Below are 22600 nucleotides of genomic sequence, written 5' to 3'. Positions count from 1 at the left end.
TCCCAAGCCTAGTTATATCAAAGCTCTTTCCATTGGCTCACTCCAGGCTTCTCTTCTACCTGTAGCTGTTTCCACCGAACATTGATCTGCTCCAGGGCGCGGGAATTCTCCATTGACAAGTGTACATCAGAAATGGCAAGTTGATGGGCCAGATCATTCACCAATTTCACTCCATCTTTCATAGGAGAGAATTCTTCTTTGAATAGCTATAGAACCAGGACCCAAGTCCCACAGCAAAGAGAAAGTAGGTAAGAGGAACCATTAGTCATTCATCTCAACTCCTCCTTCTTCACCCAGACTTTTGTTTCAATAGCACGATCCAGGTGCTTGCTATTAGGCCATTTGGATGAAGGTGAGGGGGGCCACTGTCCTTATCCTCGTCATTTTTTTACCCTTAGAAAACACCAGGGAAAGAGAAGACAGTAAAAGGACAGAGGAGACTCCAGCTAAACCAGCCCCCAAATCCAGCACATAAACTGGAAAAGGCTCAGTTACAACCTGGGACAACAATGAAGCTTCAGTAGCAGGGACATGGTCTGGGAGGAGTGTCAGGTTTCAGGGTGGACTTTAGCCAGGTTAGGGGGCCTGTATACCTTAAGAGCCTGGATGTGCTCAGGGAGTGAATCAATGAAGAGATCCCCAATGGGCTCCCAAGTGGCTCGGACTCCCTCAGCCTGGGTCAGAGTATTGCTTAATTCCTCCATTGCCCCATGGATCTCCAACAGCTGCTCCAGAGTGTGCTCAATGTGGCGGTGCTGGTCGACACAGCGGGCTGTCAGCTTCTCCCATAGTTCACTGGCCACCGTTGCCTGCTTCCACACAAAGCGGCTAAGGTTCTGGATCCGCTGTCTGGGAGAAGTATCTGTAAGAGCAAGCAGGAAGCCAGGTCAGGCCAACCTGGCAGGGGCAGCCATGGAAAAGACAGAGGCAAAGATATACCTCTGTAAAATGTTCATGTGCCCCTATGTATATATTTAGTTCTATGCGATTTATCACACATGTAGGTTCATGGATCCAACACCATAGTCAAGAGACCATGTTGTTACTTTCCACCTGCTAAGAGGATTTCTTCATATTCTTAAAAAAATGGGCAAGGTAAACAGTGAGTAAAATATTTTATTTTTTTAATTTTTTAAAAATGTTTTTATTTATTTTTGAGACAGAGAGAGACAGAGCATGAGCCGGGGAGGGGAAGAGAGAGAGGGAGACACAGAATCTGAAGCGGGCTCCAGGCTCTGAGCTATCAGCACAGAGCCCGACGCAGGGCTCAAACTCACGGAGTGTGAGATCATGACCTGAGCTGAAGTTGGACGCTCAACCGACTGAGCCATCCAGGCACCCCAGTGAGTAAAATATTTTAAGAGGCACAGTGAGGCAAATCATCCAGAGTCCTATGCACATGACCCTGGAATGCCATTTTGCATTAGTGTCTGCTGCCCACTTCCATCCAAAGAAGGGAAGAATTTTATGCCTAGGAGAGGTTAGCAGAACTTTCCCAGCTTTTCTATCTAGGCTCCTAAATTGTAGGTTTCTTCATCCTCCCCTGGAACTCCCTTCAGAAGTAGATTCAGACCCCCAAAAATCCAGGTTAATTGGAACTATCCTGCTCTCTTTTGAACTTGTCCTATCTGAGGCCCATTGGATAGTAAATTGACTAATAGCCTCCTACTGAGGGGCTGGAAGTAAAGGGAGAGAGTCAACAGCTTTAACAAAGAGCTCAGTTAACAACGGATCCTTCCAGGCTATTCATAGCCAGTCTTGAAAGGTTGAGAACTCCTTCTGGAGAAGAGGGCTTGCTGGGCTACCCCAAGAATCCCACCCTGCTCCCTTATTTGAACCTAGACCTAGAGTGGCCTACTCTACTGAGGAAAGGGGCCAGAAGTCACCACAATAAAGACCCACAATAAATTTTCTCCTGAAATGTCATCACCTAACTTTTTAGATTTAAAAAAAGATTTTTTATTTTCTCATTGATTAGAACATCACTGCATGTCTCTCTATGTCGGAATAAAGGAGTACACTTTTTATTTTATTTTATTTTATTTTATTTTATTTTATTTTATTTTATTTTTCTTTAAAGGAGTACGTTTTTAAAGGACATACTACTACTTTTATTCAGAGTCAGCTCAATGCATTTGAGTCTTTTGTTTTTTCTTTTTTATGTCTCATTAGAACGCCACACATGATGCTCCACATAGTCACATACAGCTTTGGGCCACCCATTGGTCTTCCCTGCTTCAGGTTCTGTTCTCTTTGCTTTTTCTTTTTTCTTTCTTTTTTTCTTTTGTTCTCTTTGATTTTTCTTGCAGTGTGAACCTTGCTCCTTCCCAACTTTGGACTCCTAAGAGAAAATTATTCTCCTAGATAATAGCTGAGAAACTGAGTTTGGGGAAGGAAGGAAGGTGTTTAGCAGTTCAAGAAGAAGGTAAAAGAGAGGAAGACTACCCACCTTTGGTCTCAGAATGAGGCTCCTCTAATTCCTCAAATGGGTGCTGGGACAGGAAGGCCTGAGCTGACTCCAGAACAGAGTAGATATAAGGGCCCCGAGACTTGACATCTTCCATAAAGGCCTATGAAGTTTAGCAACATGGTCAACAGGGAAGTCAAGTCTTTCAACTGCTTCAAATTCTATTCTGCAATTGACAACCTTTCTTCTCCTTAGTGCAACTTGATCCTTTAGCATTATCATGCATCTTTGGGCTACCCAGACATAAAGAGCTGCAGTCCTCTCTAAAGCAGAAGAGTGACTCTGACATAGGGAGATCTATTTAGTATGAAATGGGTCTGTATATGCCACAAGGTAGAGAGAAATGTAAGGATTTGGTGTTGAAAATCTTGGTTCTCTGGAAGACCCAGAAATTCCCCAGTAAGGGGCTTTAGAGAAATCAAAACCAGACAGGCAGGATTTATATCATAATTTTAATTAAAATTTTTGTCGAAATATAGAGAAGTGTACACAAATCAAAAGTGTACAGCTCGGTGAATTTCCATAAAGTAATTCCATGTCTGTAACCAGTACTGAGATCAAGAAACAGAACTCCACCAGCATCCCAGCAGGTATACTCAAGGGCCCCTTCTGGTCACTATATCACCCCTTCCCCTTAGGTAACCAGTATCCTGACTTGTAATACCACTGATTAGTCTTGCCCATTTTTGAAAACTTTGCATAAATGGTATTATGCAGTATGTACTCTTTTTTTACCTGGCTTTTTTTCACTAAACATACTGTTTTTAAGAGTAATCCATGCTGTGGCATTCAGTTATAGTTTATTTTTTTGCTGTACTGTATTCCATTCTGTTTCCACTTTTTAAATTGGTATATAATTGACATAGAAGATTGTGTAAGTTTAAGATATACAACATATTGATTTGGTACATTTATATCGCAATGTGATTGCCATTGTAGCCTTAGCTAACACCTCTACCATGTCACATAATTATTTCTCCTACTGCATTCTGTATTCATTTTTAAGAAATATCTGTTGTTAATTTCTGATTATAAGAGGTAATATATGTCACAGAAATCTTAGAAACTTCAGAAAAGCATGAAGAAGAAAAATTAAAAAGAACTTTAATTTCATCACCTAGAGTTAACCATTGTGGGCTTTGTGATATAGTTCATTCTTATGTTTTTGTATGTGTGTATACATGTACACATGTCTATATTTGTTTTTGTACAACTGAGATCCACCTGTATATAGTTTTTGTATCCTATTTTTTTTTCACTTAACATTATGTTATGTTCATTTTTCCATGTCCCCACTGAAAATCAGGGCAGGATTTTAAGAGAGGTCAGTATTTGATGAAAGGGCCAGGGAGAAAAGGTTTGACTTACTCTGGTGGTGGGCTATCCAAAACCCAGTAAAACTGTATCCAGCCTCCTGTTACTTCAGATGTCTAAGCAGAGGTTAGGTGCTCATCTGTCAGAACACTGCAGAAAAGCTCCCTTCCCAGCTGAGAGGTGACACGCCACAGCCTCCATAGTTCAAACCTACCGCATGTGTCTCCTTCTCCTGTTGCACCAGAGCCACATCCCCTTGCAGGGGCAGCTGAGCTGACAATTCCTCATCTTTCTGGCTGAGCCAGTCAATAATCTCTTGGAGAGGGAGCTGAAGCTTCCCACTGTGGTCTGAGAAGGCCTCTAGGCGAGCACTGCACACAATGCAAAAGACGAGTGATTTTCAACCTTCTTTTTAAGTGGCAAAACACTTTTTCCCCAAACACTTATGTAGAACTTTAATATATATAAAACAGATTAAAGAGGAGCTGCTCTGGTTGAAGTAGGAGGAGGCCCAGAGCCCTCCATCTTACCCATCCACAGAGGTTCCCAATGTACCTTTGCATGGAGTACAGTACTAAAACCAATGGGTAGGTCCATGAGTGGGGAGGTGTGACAGTGTGGATGTCAGCTAATTCAGTTGCTTGCCCAGCATCAAGCTGGGAAGGGGAGGAAACTGAACAAGGGCATTAGGGGTGACAGCTGTCTGGTTACCCTCTTACCCTTGAGGAACTCAAACCATGCCAAACTACTCATCAACAGAGGCTTCTCAGAGCCTGACCTCTGAGTAGGAAGAGGATACAGTAAGTGAAAGGGCAAATGAGGTGACTGAACATGGGTGCTCACTACGTACAAATATACATAGCCCAAGGGTCCCAAAGGATGACAGCACCAGAGGCTAGAGATTTGACATATGGAAGGAGAAAAATGCATACACTATAATCATCTCTGTAAGCCATCCCCCACAAATGAACCATGAGCTGAGGACCAAGTGGTAGGAAGCTAGAGGCCAACCTAGGTACAGCTATCAAGCCCATTCCCCTTAGCTGACAATAATAACTATTCATTACTTCCCTACTACCTGGACCAAACCCTTACCTAAGTCACTACTTCCACTAATTCTCAGAGCAGTGACCTTATGAGGTAGATACTACTATTGCCTAAGAAGGTTAAGTAATTTGCCCAAGGTCACACAGTTAAATCACTGGTAGAGCTATGATTTGAACTCAGGTTTATTTGACCCCAGAGCCTGCATTCTTTCAACTTCTCTACACTGTCTCATTCCAGCCAAAACCTACCAAAAGCCAGGGGTTTGAGCTTTGATAATAGGGAGTGGAGAGGAAAAGTGTGGGGGTAGGTTATACAGAAGGGTAGGGAGAAGAGGGACAACTGATATAGGAATTGCCTTCATGCTCGTACAGATTTGCCTTCAGTTTGGGGAGGAATAAGTAGGATGATAACCAATGGATGGGAGTAGAAGGCATAAAAGGATGGGAAAGAGAGCAGATAATATCTACTGAGATGGAGGAAGGACAGTTATGAGAAGAAGAGGAGAAAGGAGCACACATATCCTTCATTTATACATGAGTGCTTTTAAGTTCAGAAAGCATTTTCATATCTTATAAGAATCCTTACAACACTGTGAAGTAGTTAGGAAAGTTCCTTCACTCATTTTTGTTTTTGTTTAAAAAAAAAAGAGAATAAAATTCAGATAACTTAAACCACGTATCCAAGGTGACACAACTACTTTAAAATGAAGCTCAGGAGGGCCTTGGGTGGCTAAGTCGGTTAAGCATCGGACTCTTGATATGGGCTCAGGTCATAATCTCAAGCTTCATGAGATCGAGCCTCTTGTGAAGCTCTGTGCTGACAGCGTGTAGCCTGCTTGAGATTCTCTCTCTCTCTCTCTCTCTCTCTCTCTCTCTCTCTCAAAATAAATAAATAAATAAATAAATAAATATTGAAAAAAAAAAAAACAACTTAGGCTCAAATCCAAGCCTCTTGACTTCTGACCCAGGGTCCTTTCCACGGTCCAGAGAAGGAAGTGGAGAAGTAGATGATGAAGCTGATGAGACGATGAGAAGTGGATGATGAGGCTGACACAGGCTGAGAGGAGAATGACAAGTTGAAGCAGCAAAAGGAGCCCAACACAGCCCCAGCCATTTGCCTAAGGCTCCTGTTTCTAGGGGCCAGGCCTTACCGGAGGTTGTGAGACTTTTTTTTGATTTCATTCCAACACAGATTCATGGCTCGTGGTTCGAGGGGTCCAGCGGCACCAACAGACCCGTTGAATAGCTTTGGGCTTAGGCAGGAAACTCCAGCACCATCCTGAGGAGGCGCAGGGGCAGTAGCAGCAACTCTAACCTGGACAGAAACATAGACATTCTGCAATCCCCAGAGTATGCCACACCCTGGTCTGCACCAAGCCAAGGATGGGACAAATGTGAACAAGGAGAGAGAAGCGCATGTCCCAGGGTATGTTTGGGGGTGGATTATTACTGTAAATTCTGCCAAGACTATTGCCCAGATGGGATTCTGGAAGTATTTTCCTTAGATAAGAGCAGCTCAGAATTGCCCAAACACTGGCAAATACAGCATTCAAGGTAAGCTTTAGGCTCAACCTCAGTGTCCCACACTGAAAAAGAAAAGAAAGCTGAGGGGCTGCCTCAAAAGATTCAGGGAGAGAGAGTAGACCAGCCAGGGAAAGATATCAGTAATAGATGTCCTACTTCTCAAATGAATCCAGGCCTTGGTGCCCCCTCTCCCTCTTCCCCACATGCATTTTCCACCAGTCGGAAAGCCTGGAAATAGTCCTAAAGAGTACTGTTCATCTTCCATGGGTTGAGAGAGAACTAAAGCCATATTCTTGACCCTGATCTCCAAAGGACGCTGACCAGAGTCAGCAGCCAAGAGGACCAGTCATAGATCCTGCCAAAGGCTTCCCTTGAGCCCTAAAGCTCAGAGCCCATCACTTCTTCACCCTGCAGGGAATTACAAGGTTTGGGGGAATGAGGGTTGTGCTAAATAAGTTAGCCACCTCTAGCATACTGCCAGGACCGCCCAGCCAAAGGCAGAAGGGAATTGAGGGAAGGGGAGTATGGACGAGGAAATCTCAGCCTGTGCTGCTCAATCCCAGACTTGGGAAACCCACCTGTCTGCCCACCTGTATACCAGCTTGCCTTTTGTAGAAAGAACATAGTTCTGTTGGTGGATGAGACTCTTTTAGTCTCCCTTTCCCCCCAAACCATACTTCCTTCCCACACAAGACTTTTCCAACAATTTAAGAAAACAATCATCCCATTAAAACCACAGCTCACAGCCACACACTGAAAGGAAGTGAGGGAGCAACCAGGCTCAAGGGCAAAGTTCTGAAGTCAGTCACCCTATGTTCCCATGAGCTGACCCTACCTGTGCTGCCTGGGAACTCCACTGCAGGATTAGGCAGCTCCATGATTATCCTTCAGCTTGCTTCCAGAATCAGTGTCTGATGAGCCACAGGCAGAATCCTGACAGGCTCTAAGCAGGCTCCCTCAGGGAAGGCTGGCAGATCTGAGCCAGGTCAGGAGGTGGGAGCTGTCACCCTGTTTGTTTACTGACCCCCCAGGAATCTAGAGGGGGCGGCTATGTCAGGGCTCAGCTGGTGAATCAGAGCTTTGTTCCTGGGGAATTCCAGCTCACTCCCATCTGAGCCCACCACACCGGGGCCAGGAAGGCCCTCCCAGGCTGGCAAGGATTGCGGGAGTGGAACTGGACATTCCATGGTGTTGAGGAAGGGTATGCAGAGGATATTTTCTCTTGATTTATTTTCATTTTCTATGGAAGACACAAAGGACTCACTGCGTCCAGGCCCACCCCTCCCCTGAGGTGGAGTAAAGGATCAGACCACTTTGGTGACAAACCTCTGGTAAGCTATTTTCCCCAAGGCCTGGCAGAAGGATGGGCTTGGAAATAAGCCTTGTCTTTAACTAAGTAAGTGTCCTCAGAAGCAGTGAGGAATGTGTGTGGCACACCTGGGGACAGAGTCACAGGATGGCAGGATCAGGAAGTTGAACAGCAGAAGATTCATCTGAGCCCACTATGAAAACAAGGGGGTGCTCTACCTTACCTTTGAGAGGCAGAGAGGAGTGAGGGGAGAGTCATTATCCACCTCCTCAGACCTCTCACTGCACTCTAAGGTTAGGGGGAAATAGATTTTTCTATGGGCATCCCCTTGAACCTCTGCAGGGGAGGGAGAAGGCAAAATGGAACTCAGCAGCTCTGTACAGGGATCCAGTGCCAGGGAGGCTCCTGTGCCCTACTTGTGCTGTCCTGGGCCACTGGTCTGTGGGGTAGGGCCCCTTCTGGAAGTGGTCACTCTTCTCTCTTTCCAGCAGACTTGCCTGGAGGAAAGGTTAACATTCCCAAGCTAGGCCCCCACTCTTCAGCACTGAGGAAAAACACTTCATTTTTACCAAAAAGTGTTCTGTTCCTATCCTCATTAATCTCCCACAGAGTCTTCTGGGCTTTCCACAGTTCCACATTGTTTCCATGCTGAGGCCCACCTACAGGAATAGTTGGAGCAGCTGCCTGACCCTTTCTAGGGGTCTGGGGTGGAGCCATTCTGGGTAGATGGGGGATGGCAGGGGATGGCAGGCCAAGAGCAGGCTCTAGTTCTGAGTCACAGCTTTGCTTATGCTGGGATAATTGGGCTCAAGCCAGTTTCACAGAATCCCCTAGACTGAGAGTTAGAAATGGCTCCTTGTAACTCAGCTACAACCAAGTTGTCCTGGTTCTGAGGGAAGCGCCCATGATGAACTTGGCTCCACCCATATTAGGTTTCATTCTCTTCAGACTTCTTCTTAGTTTCCTAAATCCTCACTTGGCCCCCTTACTATACTCCCTCACCCTGTTCTCCCCTCCGAGTCCCCCCTTATACTCACAAGTACCCCTAGCACAGCCAGGTACACAATAGGCAAATAATGAATAACAACATTTTTTGCTACCAATGGCCTTCTACTTCTGGCTTTTGTAGCCAAGATGTTTGTTTCTCACTCCACTCCCCAGAGGGCTCTCTCCTTATCTCTTGAAACTTTAAGACAAAGTCAGGGCCATAGGGAAGGGAGAGAAGAAAGTGGACAGTGGCAGAGGAGAGGGGTGGCTCTCACCATTCTCAATCACAAAATGAAGCCCTAGGTCCCTCTGTCTAGGTGGTGAAATTTGGAGGGGGTGGACAAACGTGCAGGGCAAGCCTTTTGGAAGGGCCCAGACTTCTCAATCCCTTGACCCTATGGCAGTCCCAGTCTGGGAAAGGGGTAGGTACACTGGGGAACTCTAAGTTGGCACTTGCCTGAGAATATGTTAGAGGCAGCAATTTCTCTCTGGTTAGATGTGGGAAGACAGCTCAGGAAGACCTGGATGTTATGCCTCTCTGGACTTTTCCTCATTATTCTCTTCAAAATGGACTCCCCAGCACCCACATTTTCCATCCCTGCTGCCGTTCTCCCTCCTTCCCTCCTCCCTGTATATTTAGCTGCTGTCTGCACCCCCAGCAGTGACTCAGCACCACAGCCCATCTGTGAGATACTAGGAGACATAGTACTTTTTCGCACCCTTATGGCCTCTGGACCTCAAAGCATTGTAGGACAAGCCAAAATATGTTTATGCTTCCCCCTTGTCCAGTCAACTTTCCCATGGACCTCCCTCATTGTCAGTGAAGGGGGCTATCCTCTTGGGATTACTACCTCTCATACATCCTCTGCCCATCTACCAACATATATAGGCAGGAACACACAGTACCACCATTCCACTCCTAGGGGAGGAGAGAGAAAGGAGAGACAGCTATGAAGCTACAGGGATTCTGCCAGGAGCTGTAAGACTAAAGGCTTGAGAGGAAGAGCCCATGGAAGGAGAGAGAATATTCTTCAGGTGCAGAACATGAAGTATGCCATAAAGAAGTTAAAGCAAAGGAAGATCATGCCTTGTCCTAGGTGATACCCTGAAGGGTTACACTCTTCTGGGACTTCCCTTGGGAGGTTAACATGAAACTAGTCTCCCTCAGCCATTCTTGGCCCTTTCACTTACCCAGACCAACACATTTCTTTGCCCCATGCCCCCTATAAAAGGCTTCAAGGGAGCTCCTCAGTGACTCGATTGAGCATCTGACTCTTGATTTTGGCTCAGGTCATGATCTCACACTTTGTGGGTTCAAGCTTCACATTGAGCTCAGCACTGACACTGAGGAGTCTGCTTGGGATTCTCTCTCATTCCCTCTCTCTCTGCCCCTCCCCTGCTCCCACGTGGTCTCTCTCTCTCTTTCTCAAAATAAATAAACTTTATTTTTAAAAAAGCTTCATGACTGATAAGGGATGAGTCAGAAGGAGGTCCCATGCCCTCCAAACAGATTCATGTATATAGAGAGTGTCCCATAGCCTTAGGAAGCATGGACACCCACAAGAACACACACAGATCCTGCGTCTACCCTTTCTCCACAGGACTTTCTTTTGCTATCAGCCTCTTACCTGAGGCTGGAGGCAGGTGCTACGGAGGCTGCTGCTGTTATGGAACTGGTCAGCTGCCCGCCATTCATGACATCGAGGGAGGGTGTAAGGGCATCCCTGCATGACCATAGGTTGCATCAGAACCAAGGCTCATGGGGGGAGAGAATGGGCAGTGCACCAACTGTTGACCATAAGCACCTGGAAAAGTAACAAGGACAGATTTAGAGTCAAGACCTAGAAAAGGCTTATGAACCCAACACTTACCCAAGGGTACCTTGACCAGTTATGTAAATAAGTATTAAAGCTTACTGGTCTACCCAATAGTTTTTCCCAGGCCACCATGTACCATAAGAGGCTTTATTTAATTATTGACCAAAGAAGTATTTATTGTTCATCTATTATGCTTTATGCTAGAGACACTAAGATGATTTGCTATCTGAGATCTCAGAGCCTGGGGAAGAGGGTCGGGGAGGTTGCAGGGCGGGAGGAGGCAGTCATATAAGCTCATAAAATGCTTATGTGGCAAGTGTTATAATCGAGATTTGACCAGAAGGCTTGGTGAGCACAGACTTGGGGACAAATAACTCTAAGAATGTGCAAAGATTTCAGAGAAATTGCATTTGAGATGAGTCTCAAAGGACAAGTAGATGTTTGTGTATGCAGAGAAGGGGAGTAAGAGAAGGGTCTCCCCAGTGGAGGAATGTACCTCTGTAAAGGTGGATATCACAAAAAGGCACAGCATGTTCAGAGAACAGTAAGTTCCATTTGGCTAGAGTTTAGGAGGCTCAGAGATGAAAAAGACATGGTGCCTATCCCTGAGGAGTTCACACACAGAAAGAACAGACCTAGAAAAAAATCAAGTCATAAAGTGTTACTTGCATTAATGGTAGAAGTATTTATGGGATGGAGTGAAGGGATAGGTGAGGTGAGTTCTACCTGGTCAGGTCAGGAAAAGCCTCCCTAGAGGAAATACACTTGAGTTGAGCCATGAGAGAGAAATCAGATCGTCATTAGGCAGGAGAGATAAAAAAAAAATAATTCCAAAAAGCACAAAATGAAATGTATGGTGTGACCAGAGTACAAGGTAGGTGCCTTGTGGGGAGCAGTAGACGAGTCTGAAAAATGAGGCTGTGGCCAGATTGGGTCATGCCTTGAATGACAAGCAGAGAATTCTAGGCTTTATCTTGTAGATAATAGGGAGGAACAGAAGATTTTAAGCAGGGGAGTGGCTGAACCAGATTTGCATTTTAGAAAGAGCCCTCTGGCTGCCTTTTGGAGTGATTCTCCTAGGGGAAGAATCCATTAAAGAGCTGTTATAATAGGCAAGCAGTTGCAGGGAAGATGGAGCAGAGAGCATGGATTAAGAGATACACTGAAGAGGTAAAATACATTGGGTTCGGTGATCAATTGGATGTGAAGGGTGAAGGAAGTGAAGGAGTGAAAAGTTTCTAATTTGGGAGCTAGGTGGATAACGTTACCAACAGCAAGAGAGGGAAGACTGGAGGAGGAGTAAATTTGGTAGGGTGGGGGATGAAGGCAGTGTTCCATAATAAGCTATGCTTGGGCAGTGTTCCATAATAAGCCATGCTTCAGACATATTCAGCTTTAGATGTCAGGAGCTAAGCTGAGAACAGGAAGATATGAGTGAAAAAGTTAGATGTACACAAGGAATGTACACAAGTGTGATGAGAATGGGTAACAAAGACAATGCTTGGAAATGCTAAAAGTCCTATCTTTTAGTGTTGGGCAAAGACATGAAAACCCTGATCAAAAGGGCAGGACATAAGCATCTTTGATTCCTGAGGTTGATGATTAAATAGCCACCATTTTTAGTCTCTATTTCAGTGGTTCCCAACATTTTAGGTTTAAGGGCCCCTTCTTAAGAAAGATTAAAAAAAGAATCTCACTTCACCCACTCATACCTACAATAGTAGCTATACTTTTAGCACTTACAGAGTAAGAAAAAGCACTTATACATTTAAAGATCTGTGGACTCTTGCATTGAGTGCCCTTCCCTCCTTCTCAGGGGCCCATGGTCCAAGATTGCGGACTGTTACAGATCACAAAGATGCAAGAATTTAAGGTCAAAAGGACACTTAATTGTAGTCAAAGTCTCTAGAGATTACACAGCTATATAGCTCCTCATCCCCAAAGAGATTCTCCAAAGAATGGTTGAAAATATGGCTCCCCTCTCATCTGACACCGACAGAAAACAGATAAAACAACAGATAAAAAATAATTACTATAGATGTGTCACAAGCATGAAGGCTACAAAATACTTGCTTTCAGACCTCTTTTTATATCAACATTTTTATTTTTGCTGATTACACAAATAATGCATATTCTTTACAGAAAAACTGGAAAATACAAAAAACATCATAAGGATGAAAATTAAAATAACCTATAACACTACCACCCAGAAATAACTAATAGGTATGAAGCCTTATAGTAGTTTTTCTATGAAAAAATATATCCATACATATCCAATTGCCATCATATGATATATATCATTTTGAATTGTGCTTTTTTCATTTATCATTTATATCATGATCATTTAAAATTTTTTTATGTTTATTTATTCTTTTTTTAATGTTTATTTATTTTTGAGACAGAGACAGAACATGAACAGGGGAGGGTCAGAGAGAGAGGGAGACACAGAATCTGTAGCAGGCTCCAGGCTCTGAGCTGTCAGCACATAGCCCGACAGGGGGCTCAAACTCACAGACCGTGAGATCATGACCTGAGCCGAAGTCGGAAGCTCAACTGACCGAGCCACCCAGGCGCCCCAATGTTTATTTATTCTTGAGAGAGAGAGAGACAGACAGACAGAGTGTAAGCGGGGGAGGGGCAGAGAGAGAGGGAGACACAGAATCTGAAGCAGGGTCCAGGCTCCAAGCTCTCAGCACAGAGCCCGATGCGGGTCTTGAACCCATGAATGGTGAGTTCATGACCTGAGCTGAAGTTGGATGCTTAACAGACTGAACCACCCAGATGCCCTTACATCATGATCATTTTAGAATGTCACTATTCCTCTAAAACATGATTTCTAATGACTGCAAAGGTGATAGAGCACTATGGTTGAGGCCATGGGCTTTGGCATCATACAGACCTAAATTCAGATCCACACTATTCAACTTAATAGCAGTGTGGCCTGGGATGAGTTAACCTCTCTCTGAGCTTCGGTATTCCCATCTGCAAGATGGGATGACAATGATACTGCCGTCATAGTTATTCTAATTATTAAAATTAATAATGTATTTAAATAACTTAGTAGAGTCCCTGGCAATAGTACACTGCTCAATAAATGTTAGCTGTAATCATTGTATCCTATTCAATTGAATGGATATACCATAATTTTAATAATTAGACATAAGTCACACTGCAATGAACAGCCTTGTGCTTATTTGTGATTCTTTCCTTAGGATATTTTCCTAGAAGGAAAACTTCCTGGACCAAAGGGTATGAACCAATTTCAGGTTTGTGATGCATACCTCTAAATTGCCCTAGAAAAAAATAGATCACTTTATACTAATACCAGCAATGGATGAGAGTGTCAGTTTCCCAGCATACTTGCCAACAGTGAGTATTCTTATTTTTAAAACATCTTTGCCAATTTTTTAAGAGAAAGAAGATGGCATCTTAAGGAGTACTCCATATTTCATTAATTACTAAAGATGCTTAACTTTTTTCCTATACTTTTAGTGGCCAGTTCTATTTCTTCTTTCATGAACTATCTTTGTCTCTTTTGAGGTTCACCTCTCTGCAGATTAACTTCCTTCCTTCTTATTCCTCTTCTGACCTGATATCAGGTTGATGCTTCACAAAACAAAAATAAAACAAACACAGGAGTCAGAGAATTCAGAGACCCTAATCCCAGTATAGGCAGAGAAGGAATAAACTCCTTCTAGTCCTACCTTGACTATCCTCTGCTGTTTCCAGACTTTGCCACTTGTGACCTCAAGTCATTTCACCTCTCTAGATCTTGGTTTGCTAACCTGTAAAACATTAATGTTTAAGAGTTGTCAAACGTTGGGGTGCCTGGGTGGCTCAGTCAGTTGAGCATCTGACTCTTGGTTTCAGCTCAGGTCATAATCTCATGGTTTTTGGGTTCGAGCACTGCATCATCAGGCTTTGCACTGGTGGTATGGAGCCTGCTTGGGATTCTCTCTTCCCTCTCCCCTGCTTGTGTTCTCCATCTCTCTCTCTCTCTCTCCCTCTCTCTCAAAATAAATAAATTTTTAAAAATAAAAAAAGTTGTCACACATCAAAATGCTAGCATTCCCTTAAAAAAAAAAAAAAAAGAAAATGCTAGCACCCCCTGTACTTGTATAACATGCTTTTGTAGCCTGCTATTGTCTTTCTTGATCCTTAATGCAACCTGGTAAGGATGGCCCAGGAAGGATTATGATCCTATTTGAGAGATTAAGATGCTGAGACACAAGAAAACCAGGGCACCTGACTCCTGACCAGTGCTCTTTGTTCTGCACAAAGATTCTTATTTCTGCCTATTTGTCCTCATGATGTCCCACATTACCACCTGTACATACTGATTCTCTTCCTATTTTTCTTTTTAATTTGCAGAGGCTGTGAGGAATTGGAGAGGAATCTTAGTCCCCAGATGGTCAAGTGTAGGAAATAAGACACATTTTTAAAAAGTATAACTTAAGGGAAAAAATGATTCATACCTTATGTGGGACACAGAAATCATGTCTTGAGAGGTCACAGAGGAAGAAGTGTTCGCCTTAAGTTGGAGGGATTTAGGACGTATTTATGGAAGAGATGGTTTTGAGCTAAGGTGATTTGTACACATGGAGTAGTGTGAAGGATGCTTTGGGGGTGGAACTGACTCTTCTGTGCTCTCCCCTAGGGATCCTGCTAGATACCAAATTGTGGCTTTTTGCTACTAGGAATGCCCTTCTTGGTTTTCAAAACCACACATACACCCTTTCAGGAAGATTAAGATGGGAGAAATTATTTCTCTTGGGAAGAGATAAAAGCTTTAAAAACATATGGGAAATACCAGGATTCCAACAGGAAAGTAAAATTATTGGCTCATGGAAGATAAGATCCATGCCTGATATTTATTTATATCCCACATATTTTTTAAGACAGTGCCGGGTACAGAGCATTCACTCAGTGAATGTTTCCTGACTTGATTTATGGAATTAAACTCCAATTAGGTAAGCGTACAGGTTCTCAACTTTGTAGGTACAAATCCCAGGAGGCATGAAGAAAAATGCTGTGGATACACATATTTATTTGTATTTTGTGTAAAATGATGTATACAGAATGCTAGCATTTGAAGCAAGCCTTGAAATAGCCAAAAAAAAATTGCAAACAACCTAAATGTCCATTACTAGGGGACTAGTTAAATAAATAATGGCATATCCATATAATGGAATTCTATACAGCTGTTAAAAACATAATTAAGAACTCTTTATGTGCCAAAATGGAATAATCTCTTGGGACATAATTTTAAGTAAAAAGAAAAGTAGAAAAAAATAAGGTAATTAGTTTACATTTGTGTAAAACCAAAAGAAAAATATGTGCTTATGTATGCAAAAAATTATATGCAATAAAAGTATACAAAAGAATCTGTTAATATTGATTGCTTTTGGAGAAGGGAGACAGATGGCTACTAGACAGGGGTGGGAGAATTCCCTCCATTCCTGTGGAATTTTCTCTCAGTTTTAAAAACATACCTGCAGAAAATACATAAAGTATATGTATAAAATATATAGAATTATTATAAAGTAGATTCCCATATATTCACTGCTTGGGTTGAAAAATAGAATAATTACCCACACCCACAAAAGCCCACCAACAAGAGATGTAGTTTTTACTGAATATCCTTTTGTACCATGTCAATATATTAGCTATTTAACAGCTACTTCCTCCCTCCCTTCCCCACTCCTCACCAAAATGTCATGGACTTCTTCAACTGTTTTATGTAATCATTAGTGTCACAGTTTTTCCATAGCCCAAATAAATAATAACAGTTAAAACTTATTGTATTCCATGTTTTACATAATTAACTAATCAGTCTACATACACCAAGTTCTTTAATCTTCACAATAACCCTATTAAGTGGTTTCTATTGTTTCCATTGTGCAGCTAAGAACACAGAGGAACAGAGGCAGTAAGTAAGTGCTTCAGAGTGATATTGTGAATATGCGGTGAGAAGCTGGGATTTGTATCCAGGCAGGTGTGTCCAAGAATACAAATTCGTCACTGTTACACTATTCTGCCTCTGTATTCTAGAACACAGGCCCTGAGGCATTGTAGTCACTAACCTTAGCAAGCAGAGATTTTTTTGGCTATGGGCCACCAGATGGGAGCCCAAGAACTGACTCAGTCATGCCTTACTCAGGCAAAGATACAAGCAGCTTAGAGAAGGCAGTGAGTCTGAGGTCTGGGGTACCACCCAGCTGGCAAACCCTACGGAATATTTACATGACTTTCCTAGGACATCTGAGAAGTAAAATTCTGGTCAACTGTCCTAGCTTCTGAGCTTCTCCAGTGCCTTAGAACTCAGTAAATTTTTTTTAATGAATCAATAAGTTCTTTCTGCCTATAAAACTAGAGAAGTCGAGGAACCTATCCTAGAGAAATACTTGCAGAAATGGATGAGGGTAGTTGCTGCAGCATTGTTTGCAATAGCAAAACTCTGTAATCGACTCAAATGTCTATTAACGGGGGACTGGTTAAGTGGACTGTGTCAGAGAGGTGGCACAGCATGACAGGTAATGGTGTGGGCTCTGAGCCAGGACACTCAGGTTTGCATCCTGGCTCCCCTATTTATCAGCACAGGTTTGGATAAGCTCCCTGACCTTATTGTGCTTCAGTTAATGCACCTGTAGAATAGGGATAACAAAGAGGCCTACCTTGTAGCCTTGTTACAAGGAGTTAATTCATAGTTTCTGATACCTAGTAAGTACTCAAATCTTACCTATTATTGGAGCCACTCACAAAATGAAATATTATACAGCTGTTAAAAATAAATAGGTGGATCTATATACACTGATTTGAACAGACATTGAAGATATATATTTTAGATAAAAGAAAATAAGTTAGGAATAATATGTCTAGTAGAACAACAATTATGCAAAAAGCTTTTGTAAAAAATCTACATGTGTATATGCATAGAAAGAAAGCCTGCAAGGATACACAAAACTGTTCAGTAACATTACTCTGGAGAGTTGTGTGAGGGAGAGTCTCCCTTTGATTTATATACTTTGTATATGTATATATATGTACACACACAACTATGTATGTGTATATATAAATGTATGTATTTTATAACATATAATACATATAAATGTATGTATTTTATAACAAGCATTTATTATTCTTGGAAGAAAAATAAATAGGGAAGACTTCTAAATCATGAGAGGCTTGGAAAAAAACAGAGCAGGGGGAAGAAGACCCCCTTCCCATGGGCTATAGATTCCTCTGTCCAATCCAAACTAACATGAAATGATGGGCCCCACTCTCTCACAGCACTGACTTTCTACCTGACAGCATGGCACTAAGAGAGAAGACACACATTTCATTGGTACTGAACCTTGTTATCTGTTCCTAAAATAATTATTGCAATGTAGCCAAAAACTGAGGTTTTGTTTCAGATGCTCTCACTTAATGAATAAATCATGGAGCCTCAGACTGTCAAACTGGAAGGAATCTTAGAGATTATCTAGACCGACCCCCTCATTTACACACAGAAACAAGGACATGTGTTCCTGAGAAGTTAGCTGTCAAGAAATTTCGAGAAATGGAGTTTATTTTCCAGTGAAAAGAATCAGAGATGCATCCCCATGGGGAGCATTTTATTCTAAGGCCAATTAACGCAATACATCTGAAACCTTGATACACTGCTGGTGGGAGTATAAGTTAGTAAACCATTTTGCAGAGCAATTTGACGATATCTCCCAAAGGTGAAGATTCTCACACCCTGTGATGGAATGATTCTCTTCTAGATATATACACAATAGCAATAGTCACATAAGAATATCTACAAATGAATGATCATAATAGCCCCGTGAGCCAAAACCTGGAAATAGCCTAAATGTCCATAAACAGCAGAATGGATAAATAAATCAAGGCATATTTATTAAGTGGCATGTTATACGATAGTGAAAAAAATAAGTGACCTAGAGTCACATGTCACAACATGTATGATTTGTAGCTATAACACTGAATTTTTAAAAATTGGACAAGAATACGTACCATTGATATAAAATTTTAAAACATGAAAAGAAGTAGTGTGTGCTGTTTAAAGACACATACATATGTAGCAAAAGTATAAATAAATACATAAGAATCATAAACACCAAATCTAGGAGAGTGGTTACTCTGGAGGGAGCTTTAATCATAGAAGGATAGACAAAGGGTTTCAACTCTACTGGTGATGCTTTTTCTTAAGCTGGGTGATGCGTATTCTGATTTTCATTATATTATTCTTTATATCTTTTTGAGTGTATAAAGATTTTCACAATACATTGTTTGAAACAATGCAACAAATCTCATGCTGAAAAACATTCACTTTTCAGATATAACAAAATACTAAAAAAATGTATAAGATACAAATGCTGTACTCCAAATGACAGGATTATTCCTTAAAGCTGTTTGATTTTCCTGGGACTAGTGTCACAGGAGGGAACCTGCTAGAAAAGGAGCAGTGGACTGATAATCAGGAGATAAGGGTCCCACTCTTTCAGATACTTATCAGCTATGGAAAGGGGAACAATTTGATTAACCTCTCAATTTTTTTCACATTTAAAAATGCTGTGTTAGACTAGATTATCTTACACATTTTTTCCATGTGACAATTTCTTCCAGCTTTTTGTTTATTTGTTTGTTTGTTTGTTTTGAGAGCAGTTCCCAAAACTGTGTCTGTAGGATGCTAAAGTGTTTTCCATGTAGAAAACTGTTCCCTGGTCAAATCAGTTTGGGATATACCAGGTTAAACAAAATTAAAGAGATTTATTTATGGCACTATATCTCAGAGCTTTGAATATGCGTCCATACATTGTGACTCTCTAAGCAGAGAACTCTGTTATGAAGCATTTTCAACAAATTATAACAAGCATTTATTTTTCTTGGAAGAAAAATAAATAGGGAAGACTTCTAAATCATGAGAGGCTTGGAAAAAAACAGAGCAGGGGGAAGAAGACCCCCCACAGAATGCACCCCCCCAACTACTACCACCACCGCTCCTTACCTTAAAACACAATCTATTAACATTCTCTCAGAACAGTGTTCTATGAGACATCAGTTTGGTAAATGCTGTCCTAGAAGGATTTGTCTCACTTGCTATCTCTGTTGCCAGTGTGTGTTCAGAATCCTTTATAAGGGAGGAATGTGGTTTGATGGTATAGCTTTCCATACAGTGGGTTTCTTTTGGGTGAGTGTCCCTGGCAAGTTTAGAAGGATATCTTCTTGGGCTTCATTAGTGAGAGCCTAATCATATCTGGCACTCTGGCAGATTTAACATCAGAAACTTCTGGGTATCTATATTGAGAAGTGCTGCATCACTGACACACTCTGTACATCTGCCCCTTGGGCCTTTGTTAAGTTTTCTGCTTCTGGCCATGCTCTCCTCCTTTGGGTGATTTTGGAACTGAAGGATGCTCTGGGCCGGAGCTGAGAGATACTTGGCAAGAGCAGAATGCCTGGGGGAACAACTGTCATAGGAAGAGGGACCTTTTCCATATGTCTTCTTCCCCCAGCAAGAGTTTGCAGGAAGCAGGACTGCAGGGCAGAGGCTAACTCACCCAGCAAAAGAGGGTCTTGGTCTTCTCTCAGGGACAGGATACTTATCAATTTCACCTGCAGTATTTCCATTTCCTGGAGGGTTTCCTTGAGGCTCCAAAGTTCTCTGGAACCATCCCCCCACCCAAATCCCACAGAGCAAATCTTCTGAGATTTGTGGCTCCCACAGGGCCTTTTAAAAGGTGTTTTACCTGAGGGCCTTTAATCTAGAAACAAGGGTGCCTTTGGAAAAGCCAGGAACTAAAGTGAACTAGAAATAGAGGTGTTTTTTTTTTTTTTAGGCTTTAGTTCTTTTGAACAATCACAAAGAAAACATAAGAGGAAAGTATGTTCTTTTCCATTCAGCATGCACCATGCTCTCAGTGGAAATAGGCAGCTACCACTGCCATCCCTCCTTCTCTATTCCACTCCACCCAAGCCCAGCCCAGCTACCTGCTTGGACCCAACACCCATGAGGCCTAGCTCCACCTGCCTACCAAAGGCAGGACAAACTTTAACTACCCACACAGTCTCAAGCCCACTTACCAGGCTTGGACACTGGACCTCGTGCCAGGAAAGGTGAGGAGACCAGAAGGAACAAGGTGTTTGACTCCAAGAGATGTAAACCCCATTTCAAAGCACACCAAGCTACGCTCTCAGAAGTGGAGAGGTACCCTCCTGATTGCAGGAGTTAGAAAGGCAACCAAGGGAAGAAGCAAAGGACAAAATCCAACAGGGAAGATAAATTTAACCACGAAGTAAGGGCAGATATCAGGACGTGCCTTCAGCACCAGGCTCCTAAATCAGAGCCCAGTTTACTCCAGGGAAGCACTCCTGTGTCCTGTCTGCTGACCAGACATTCATTTACTCAGGGAACCCGCTCTGAGGTCCCACATTTCCTCTCTCCTCCCTTTTCAATCAATGCTCTCCACACCCCTTCCCTTCCCTCCCACCAGGAAATCCACCCTTGGACAAAAGGCATGTCATTGAGAACAAACATAAATGAACAAACAAACAAACAAATAATACCCTTCTCCCTCTCTAAGAAGCAAACCGTGGACCTTCCTCTTATTCATTACTTGCACACATTGGCTTGTGTTTCTGTGCCAGGGCACCTTTTCTCTCCCCTCTGAATCCAAGCAGTAGCTACTTCATTGTGGGCATTTTTAAAAGCAAGTTTTCCCCCAAAGGCACATGCAGGAAGCAGGCAGGCACGCACACACACACACATACACACAAACACACACACACACTCACACACACGCTTACACACACGCACACAGAGTCCTCTGGAGCTTCCCTTCCCTCAATCATTTCCTCTCAGCCAGCCTGAAAAGGGCGAGGCTGGGGAATCATTTCTCTGTGGCCTACCTTCTGATTCCTTCGGGTCTGAGGAGCAGGCTGCAACTGGGAGCTGGGAGGCTGGCGCTGGGCTGCCTCTGTGAATCAGCAAAGAAGTCCCTGAGACAGGGATGCCGACAGCTGCTGTATGCACACTCTCCCTCTGTCTCTCCCACCTTCCTGCCCTCTTCTCTTTCTCCTCCTCCTCCCCTCTCAGAGCCGCTCTGTGTTGCTATGCAATCACATCAGGACTAACAGCATCATTCCGACCTCCGGCAAAGATACCCTTGACTGGGCAGAATGCAGAAAGAGCAAGGACAGTTTTGTAAAACTACCAGAGCCTTAGCGGCTCTCGGAGATTTCAATTCATTAGAAGCAGAGGAGGAAAGCGGAAGAGGCTGAGGCAGAGGGGGAGAGGGGGAGAGGCTTCCACTGGGGAGGAGGAGACAAAAGAGGCCTGGAGATCAATACAAGCTGCTGAGTTAGGAGCCTGGGCCCCAACTTCCACGGATCTAGCCCAGATCCAAAGCCAACTTTAGAGCCAGCAGCTGGCAGGGTCCCCCAGTAGCCAGTCCAGGATTCAACTTCTGTGTTGGAGGTTGAAACACTCTGCTTTAGAATTGTCACTGGTACTCAAGGCTCAGTCTTAGGCTAGGGCAACCTTCCAGTCACCCATAAGTTCTATGCTTACCCCTGATAGATCTACATGTAGAAAAAAACCTCCACAATAAGGGAAACAAAAGGGACCTTGAATGATTTGAGAAAATATATTTCCTCCATGCCTCTCCTCAGCAAATACCCCAGTTGCTCTCCCTCCTTCTGTCCATACCAGCCCTTACTCCTTTATTACCTCTGTTAAGGAGAAGACAGTATAAGTTCCAAACACCCTGAGAGAACTCAGAAAAGCCACTAAATGGATAGAGGGGATTATATCCCTTTACAGAGTGCCCAGCACACAGTAGGTTACTTAATAAATATTTGTTGAATGAGTAAATTGAATGGATGGATGGATGGATGGATGGATTGAATAGCAGCCAGAAAGTCACCATGTCCATCCTCCTACACAAATATACTCATACTTAAACCTCTAGCAGCTCCAGGAGACGGCAAAGGATAAGAGAAGCATTCTTCTTTCCTCCTTCCACTTCTGAGAACAGGGTGTATATGAGAGAAACAGTGGTTTGGGGAAGGGGGGGTTGTTGCGTAACTTCAAGAATTTGCATCTGGGGCACCTGGGTGGCTCAGTTGGTTAACC

At 42.9% G+C, this 22600-nt stretch overlaps 1 protein-coding gene across 1 annotated transcript in view; it reads right to left on the bottom strand.

The window, feature by feature from the left end:
- Window positions 1-21677, bottom strand: part of DRP2 (dystrophin related protein 2) — a 41739-nt gene extending 20062 nt beyond the window's left edge. The window contains exons 1-7 of the mRNA XM_030306133.1: window positions 21376-21677; window positions 10276-10452; window positions 5979-6142; window positions 3996-4152; window positions 2450-2570; window positions 594-862; window positions 60-206 (exon numbers count right to left, since the gene is read on the bottom strand). Of these exons, the coding sequence (XP_030161993.1) occupies window positions 60-206; window positions 594-862; window positions 2450-2570; window positions 3996-4152; window positions 5979-6142; window positions 10276-10392 (975 nt within the window). The 5' untranslated portion in view covers window positions 10393-10452; window positions 21376-21677. The remainder of the gene's footprint in view (window positions 1-59; window positions 207-593; window positions 863-2449; window positions 2571-3995; window positions 4153-5978; window positions 6143-10275; window positions 10453-21375) is intronic.
- Between the last annotated feature and the right edge of the window lie 923 nt (window positions 21678-22600).

The sequence above is a fragment of the Lynx canadensis genome, chromosome X, assembly GCF_007474595.2.
Source record: "Lynx canadensis isolate LIC74 chromosome X, mLynCan4.pri.v2, whole genome shotgun sequence".
NCBI classification, from domain to species: Eukaryota; Metazoa; Chordata; class Mammalia; order Carnivora; family Felidae; genus Lynx; species Lynx canadensis.
The sequence above is the reverse complement of the archived record's forward strand: the minus strand, read 5'-3'. Positions and strand labels throughout refer to the sequence as shown.